Consider the following 7,770-nt stretch of genomic DNA (forward strand, 5'->3'; position numbering starts at 1 on the left):
ATATATGTTGCTCAAAAAATAAAACTTCAGATACAAGGGTGCTTTAAGTAACATTCCCAATATTAACAACAAGGAGTTCAGTGGCACCTTAAAGACTAACAGATTTATTTGTTCGTCTTTAAGGTGCCACCGAACTCCTTGTTGTTTTTGTGGATACAGACTATCATGGCTACTCCCTGATACTTGATTCCTAATATTAGAACATAGAATCTCTGGGTCTACTGAAGAGAAGGACTGTAATAAAAGATAACGGGTGAGCATGCTTAAAGATAAGTAGATGCACAAAGTAAGTGGGTTTGCAAAACCCCTAACTAATGTCATTAATTCCTTACTTTCACAAGAACTAAATTCACCCAGGATACATCATACAATGATTTACCTATATAAATGACTGTCGTCCTCAAAGTCTTCCTTGCCCCATCTTCCTTTGATATCTTCAATAACATGATTTTTCAGAAATTTTTTAAGCAGCTGAATTGTTTGATTACGAGTCACTTCTGGGCCAAAGTTTTGGTTACATCTGAGCAGTTTATGTAACCAGTCTACTGCCTCTGAGGCTTTGAAGCAACACTCATAGTTTTTGAAAAGACTACGATGCCTCCGTAATGGCATCCCTTCACGAAAGAGTTCAATGGTCTGATTCCACTGGAAAAGAGGGGGGGGAGAGAGATACAATTACAGGAGCTCTAAAAATAATCTTTATGGGTGAAATGATGCTGTATGTGAAATCAATACCAATACAATTAGAGCATTTTGCAGGCATTGGTTTTAATGGATACAAAATAAAACTGCAAATATTCAGGTCCCGGAGTTATCAATCATGTCACAACTGTGGCCAAAGTTTTGCTGTTAGCCTGAGGACTAAAACCACTAGACAGAATGAAAAATACCTGTACTGCTACATCTCCAGTGCCATGCCCCCAGCAAGTTAAATAAATCTGCTGAACATAGAGAATATTCGTTAAATAGAGCATGGAGTAAAGTATCAACTCCTCATTTAATACATTCTGAAAGTTATACCTTAGAGTACATCTACATGAGAAAGCTACACCAGCTTAACTTAAAATCAGTTTAAAAACCCATATAGTGAAACCAGTGCAAATGCCTATGAAGGTACTCAGTTTCAGAGTGACTTATTCCAGTCTTGCTTAAACTAAAAACAATATAAACCGCTCTTAAACTGAAATAGGAGCAGAGGAGTTTGCACCGGTTTAAGTAAATCAGTTTAAAACAAAACACACACATATTTTTAGGCCTGGTCTACACTTAAAACTTTGGTTGACGTAGCTATGACACTCGGGTCATCAAAAGTCCTGAGCACCACAGCTATGCCCACCTAAACCCCCAAAATAGACATTCTTCTATCAACCTAGCTACTATGTCCTGGGGAGGTGAGTTACTAGTGACAGACTCTGCTCCTTCAATTGCTGAGTGTACATTAGCCCTAAGGCCAGGTCTACACTAAAAAGTTAGGTTGACCAAGCTATGTCACACAGGGGTGTGAAAAATCCACATGCCTGTGTAACAGTTAAACTGACCTAACCCCCAGCATAGACTCCACAATGTTGGAAGAACTCTTCCATCAACCTAGCTACCGCCTCTCAGGGAGGTGGATTAACTACTAAAGCGACTCCGGTCACTGTAGTGAGTGTCTACACTGAAGCACTACAGCAACATAGCTGCAGCACTGCAATTGTGTTCCTGCAGGTGTGCTGCTGTCGCAGTTTAAGTGTTGACACAGCCTTAGTTAAACTGGTGTAAGTTTGTGCATAAGGAAGAGCTCACTGTAGGTCACTTCTGCTTTTATTAAACCTTGAACATCCTTCTTGGTGTCACTCTTCCTTTTCTCTCCCGTAACAGCTCACAGTCTAACAGACCCAGCAGGGTGCGAGTGTACAAGTGTGTGTCAGTATTTTGGGGCTCAGAGCCAGGAGGTGAAGCTACTGGACTAAGATACAGTCGTGGGAGGCCATTTGGGGGCTGGGATAGCAGAGGGCAGGAAGAAGGCTGCAGGTAGAGGGAGAGACCAAGGAGACTACAAATAGCAGCACTGCGGAGGTGGGGGGTGGCCAGGATATGGCAGCCAGGCGACTGGAGGCAGACTAAAGAGGGAAAGAGGCAGGTGCGGGGGGAGGGGAACTAGACAGGGCTCCGGGGACCAGCCCGAAGGACAGGGGCGGGGGGCTCCGGGCACCCCTCGGGAGGGCTCTGCCATTGCAGACCGCTAGGGGGGGCGAGAAGGGGGGCTCCGCGGACCGCTGGGAGCGGGGTCAGGCCGGGAGCTCCGGGCACCGCTCGGGGGGGCGAGACAGGGGGGTTCCGGGGACCGCAAGGGGGTGAGGGAGGCCGGGGAGCGCGAGGTCGGAGGGCTCGCCTCCAGGGACCGCTCGAGGGCAGGGGGGCGAGGCTGGGGGGCTCCGGCGACTGCTCGGAGGGGACGGGATCGGGGGGGGGGGCTCTGGGGACCGGTCCGGGGCAGGAGGACTGGGGGGGGGCACGAGGCCGGGGGGGGGGAGATGCGCCGGGGGGGGGCGTTGTGCCGAGCTCGATGCCCTGGCACGGCCGGATACTGCAGCATCCGGCCGGGAACTTACCAGCCGGGTTGCCCGGTAGGGCCCGGGGCCCACCAGTCGCGGCTCCATAGCCCGGTAGGCCCCGCTGTCTCCACGGAAACCCGACAAGACACAGGACAAGGCGGAGCCGAAGAAGAGTTTGAATTAGGGCCCCCACGATGCTGCCCTCTCATTGGACTGCAAAGTGACCACGTGACCCCTCATCGCTCCCTGATTGCAGGGGCAGGGGCAGGACAAAGAGGCCAATGCATCGGCCAGCTCCCAGCACAACGACTGTGCAGCCTCGGGGGAGTGTACGGGGAGGGGGCACTGGGAGGGGGCATTGAGGGTAATGGCGGGGGCACTGGCAGGGGCACTGGGAGGGGCATTGGGAGGAGATGGAGGGGATAATGGGAGGGGGCATTGAGGGTAATGGCGGGGGCACTGGGAAAGGGCGTTGGGAGGGGAGGGAGGGGGCACTGGGAGGGGGCATTGAGGGTAATGGCAGGGGCACTGGGAGGGGCATTGGGAGGAGATGGAGGGGATAATGGGAGGGGGCATTGAGGGTAATGGCGGGGGCACTGGGAAAGGGCGTTGGGAGGGGAGGGAGGGGGCACTGGGAGGGGGCATTGAGGGTAATGGCAGGGGCACTGGGAGGGGCATTGGGAGGAGATGGAGGGGATAATGGGAGGGGGCATTGAGGGTAATGGCGGGGGCACTGGGAAAGGGCGTTGGGAGGGGAGGGAGGGGGCACTGGGAGGGGGCATTGAGGGTAATGGCAGGGGCATTGGGAGGGGCATTGGGAGGAGATGGAGGGGATACCGGGAGGGGACATTGAGGGGTGCTGGGAAAGGGCATTGGGAGGTGACGGAGGGGGCACTGGGAGGGGGCATTGAGGGTAATGGCAGGGGCACTGGGAGGGGCATTGGGAGGAGATGGAGGGGATAATGGGAGGGGGCATTGAGGGTAATGGCAGGGGCACTGGGAAAGGGCGTTGGGAGGGGAGGGAGGGGGCACTGGGAGGGGGCATTGAGGGTAATGGCAGGGATACTGGGAGGGGCATTGGGAGGAGATGGAGGGGATACTGGGAGGGGGCATTGAGGGTAATGGCGGGGGCACTGGGAAAGGGCGTTGGGAGGAGAGGGAGGGGGTACTGGGAGGGGACATTGAGGGGTGCTGGGAAAGGGCATTGGGAGGAGTGGGAGGGGGTACTGGGAGGGGACATTGAGGGGTGCTGGAGGCGGGTGCTGGGAAAGGGCATTGGGAGGAGATGGAGGGGACACTGGGAGGGGGCATTGAGGGTAATGGCAGGGGCACTGGGAGGAGATGGAGGGGATAATGGGAGGGGGCATTGAGGGTAATGGGGCTCACAACTAGGGGGCTAAATTTCTCAACTAGAGATTAGCTGGAGCAGCTAGAAGGGTATTAAATTACCAACACATTGGGAGAGTGTTAAGGAGGCAAAACTCAAACCCAAAGCGTCAAAGAACAAATTGTACTGATGTGGCAAAGAATGCAAAGAGGAGAATTTTTTCAATTGCTCATACTGTATATCAATGCTAGCAGTCTGGATAACCATCAAGAGGAATTATAAATTCTCCTTGATGAGGAAAAAAATTATATACTTGAAACCATTAACTATAACCTCTTCAGGAAAAATAGAGTGGGTAGAAGAGGTGTGTGGAGTGGCATGCCCATAGCATGAGTTAACTCATTACAGACAGGTTTCAGAGTAACAGCCGTGTTAGTCTGTATTCGCAAAAAGAAAAGGAGTACTTGTGGCACCTTAGAGACTAACCAATTTATTTGAGCATGAGCTTTCGTGAGCTACAGCTCACTTCATCGGATGCATACCGTGGAAACTGCAGCAGACTTTATATACACACAGAAAATATGAAACAATACCTCCTCCCACCCCACTGTCCAGATGCTTAAGGTGTTAAAAGAAATGGTGCTGTTATGGGGGAGTTGGATTTGGGAGACATATGCTAGAGGTTTCACGTGGTCAGTAATAAAACTTCCGTCCAGTTACTAAAAATTATAGATGATTTTCTAATATAGAAGGTACAGCATCCAACATGAGGGAATGCTATTTTGATCCTTATTACGACAGATAAAAAATTAATCACTGGACTGGATGTTGGTGTTTGCCTAGGGACCAAGATGAGGAAAATTATGAGTGACGTTGATTGGGAGAAAAAAATTAGAGAGAAACTGGGATTTTTTTAAGAGGAGTTTATTGGATGGACAAAAAGATTCCACAATCAAGAAAGAGGAAAACTTTGGTTAAAAGTCCATCCTGATTCAGTGTTGAAGTGGAGTAGGCAATTAGAAATAAGATATAGATAGCAATCAATAGAAATGAGAAGTTATGAAGTGTAGAAAAGTGATAAGGGAAGGGAAAATAGGGAAAAATCCATAGCTGGGAGGGCTAAAGCACAATAAAAAGGGTTTTTTAAAGAATATTAGGAACTAAAGACGTTCTAGAAATGGTATAGGGATATAAGCACATTACCAGATAGAGATGGTCAAATTGTTAATAATGATTCCGAAAGTATTCAATAATTATTTCTGTTTTGTGTTTGGAAAGAAGCAGGATGATGTAGTGTCACATTCTGGGTGCAATCCAGACCATGATGGGTTGTGTCACTGTCTGCCCTGTAATTTGGGTGCCTCCCAATGCTTTGCTGTTGTAGCTCCCAAGCTGGGCTGCTCACAACCAGCCTCCCAGCATGCAGATTGCACCCTGAGTGTCTGTGTGCTCACAGCCCTGGTTCAGCAGCTCTGACCCCAGCAGCCTGTCTACAGCCCCACTCTGGCTTCCACCAGCCTTGGTTACTACTTGCGGTGCGACCCCCACATAATCCCAGTCCCAGATTTTTTCCAAAACCACGTGCTCTGCAATGTCCAGCTCTCTCCTGGGCAGTTCAGAGATATAATTTGGTTGATTTGTTCCTCGAAAGACACAAGAATACACCACAGTTTATTAACTTAACTGAGTAAATACACCCTTCCCTTGAAAAACAGCATTGAGCTGGTTTATTGTAAAAATGAAATAAATTTATTAACAAAAATATATATACAATTAAGTGAATTCAAGTATAAGGAATGAAGATAGAAAGAGTTACAAGTAAAACAAAATACACTTCTAAGAGTTTACAACTTAATCTCGGAAGATACAGGCTTTATTCAAGGTTGTTTCTCTCAGTCATTCTTTTTCCCAGCCATGGCTGGCTTTCCCTCAGTCAAGATCTTCCACAAAAGTGCAAGATGTTGGCTTCCCTTGTGAAAGAACTTTGCCTACTCAGGTTTCTCACCTATATTCAGTTCCAGAGACTTCAACCCTGCTTGGTTGAAGGACCCATCTTTCTCAGGTTGCAAGAGCTCTGGCCTCTTGTGTCTGTCTAGTGATGGATGCCACAGATGGCTCCTGCCCTTCCTTGTATCTTCCAAAGTTCAATTAACTTGTTTCAAGACGAAGGATGACCTCATGATGTTCTTCCCTTCCTATGGGCTTCCTATGCACCTGTATGATTTCTATGTAAATGGGGCTTCCACTGTTTCTGATTCCACCCTGCTTAATTTACATATGAGCTCTGTAGCCATTCCTGTCCTCCTGTGATTTTTCTCTCCTGTCTGGGCAGATTATACAGTCTAATATCAATGAGTATCCATAATTTCTTATGTAGTATTAATACATACATTTCACAATTATATTAATCACCAGTGTGTCATTAGCATTCAGAAAAGAACCACACTGTACACTTTTATAATACAGTAATATTGTATACAGTCAGTTGATTCTGTTGCTTATCACTTCAAGTTCAGTTCCCTGTCTTTATATGCCAGTAAACCTTTGAAATGGATTCTTCTGCAAAGCTTCTCTCTCTTGCTAAGTGTAGACACTATTGTGTCATCTTCCCCACTTGTTAGTGTATGGTTTGCTTCCACCTTTTGTTAGCTTGATGGGTCTATTTACTGTATATATGTAAATTGAGGTAACACACATTCCTTTGTTTAGCATACACCTGTTTAACAACTCCCCCTGACATACGTGGTTTGAACACCTTTTAGTTATCATTCCAGCATATATATATTCATAACTCCTAATGCCTGTCACGCACATACATCACACAAGAATATTAATTGTCAGTGAGTTATTAGTTGTCAAATGATATCTCCCAAGGCATATGTTGTACAAAGATTACTAGTGGATAAGGTGTGAATACAGGGGTGCTTTGTGTCACATGTATTTGTATCATATGAAGCCAATGAATTTCTTTCCAGCCCATCAGCAGACCCTAATAACTTGCACCAAAAAATCCTAGAAGAGTTGGTTAAGGAAATCTCAGTGACTAAAAAATTAAAGAATAGGAACATAATTAATTCCAGTCAACATGGTTTTATAGAAAATAGATCTTGGTTTGGAGGAGGGGTAGACTGGGTACATCTGGGGAAGCCTGGCTTCAGCAGGGGCAGAGATCCCAGCTGGAGGTAGGTAGTGGGAGTGAGGGGCCCAGCTCAGTGTGCAGTTCAGGCTACCTAACCAAGGTAGGATGCAGCCCTCCAGTAAATTGCTAACAGTGATTTTTATACACAGCAGCTTACGGCAGGAAAGAGCAAGAAGCAACCTCTTACACGTTAATGGCTTCTACGGTACCAACCAGTGGCTTACTAGGATGAGAAGAGGCGGAACTAGAAATGTTGGTCGGGTGAGCTACATGTGGGAAATGGTGGAGGAGGAGAAAGACACACCAGTCCTCTCTCACGTGCGTAAAGTTACTGTAACAATCATGTAATAAAACTGTCAACATTTTAGGACATAGACAATGATTGAGATTTTTCTCATTGGCCCTGTTAGCAACTGTGAACGTTTCAAAGTATGACCATGATTCCCATTCCACTATAACAAAATATACAGGGGAGGGGAGCACTGAGGAATTACATAGCAACTGTGTGGCCTAGTGGAAAGATCACTGGACTGGGACTATTCCTATCTCTACCACTGGCTTGCTGGGTGACCTTGGGCAAGTCATGTTACCTCTCTGTGCCTCAGTTTCCCGTCTGTAAAATGAGGATAATGATGTAATAGTGTTTGAGATCTACAGAAGAAAAGCATTACAGTACCATATCAACTGCCAACCTAAGTGAGAGCTACAACTGTCTAAAAAGCCACTAACTCCTACCAACAAACATTTTTCTTTCTGTTTAAAAATCT

At 47.1% G+C, this 7,770-nt stretch overlaps 1 protein-coding gene across 1 annotated transcript in view; it reads right to left on the reverse strand.

The window, feature by feature from the left end:
• Nucleotides 1-2,674, reverse strand: part of DEPDC1B (DEP domain containing 1B) — a 61,328-nt gene extending 58,654 nt beyond the window's left edge. The window contains exons 1-2 of the mRNA XM_073346190.1: nt 2,595-2,674; nt 380-645 (exon numbers count right to left, since the gene is read on the reverse strand). Coding sequence (XP_073202291.1) covers nt 380-645; nt 2,595-2,642 — 314 coding nt within the window. The 5' untranslated portion in view covers nt 2,643-2,674. The remainder of the gene's footprint in view (nt 1-379; nt 646-2,594) is intronic.
• Between the last annotated feature and the right edge of the window lie 5,096 nt (nt 2,675-7,770).

The sequence above is a fragment of the Lepidochelys kempii genome, chromosome 5 (assembly GCF_965140265.1).
Source record: "Lepidochelys kempii isolate rLepKem1 chromosome 5, rLepKem1.hap2, whole genome shotgun sequence".
NCBI lineage: Eukaryota > Metazoa > Chordata > Testudines > Cheloniidae > Lepidochelys > Lepidochelys kempii.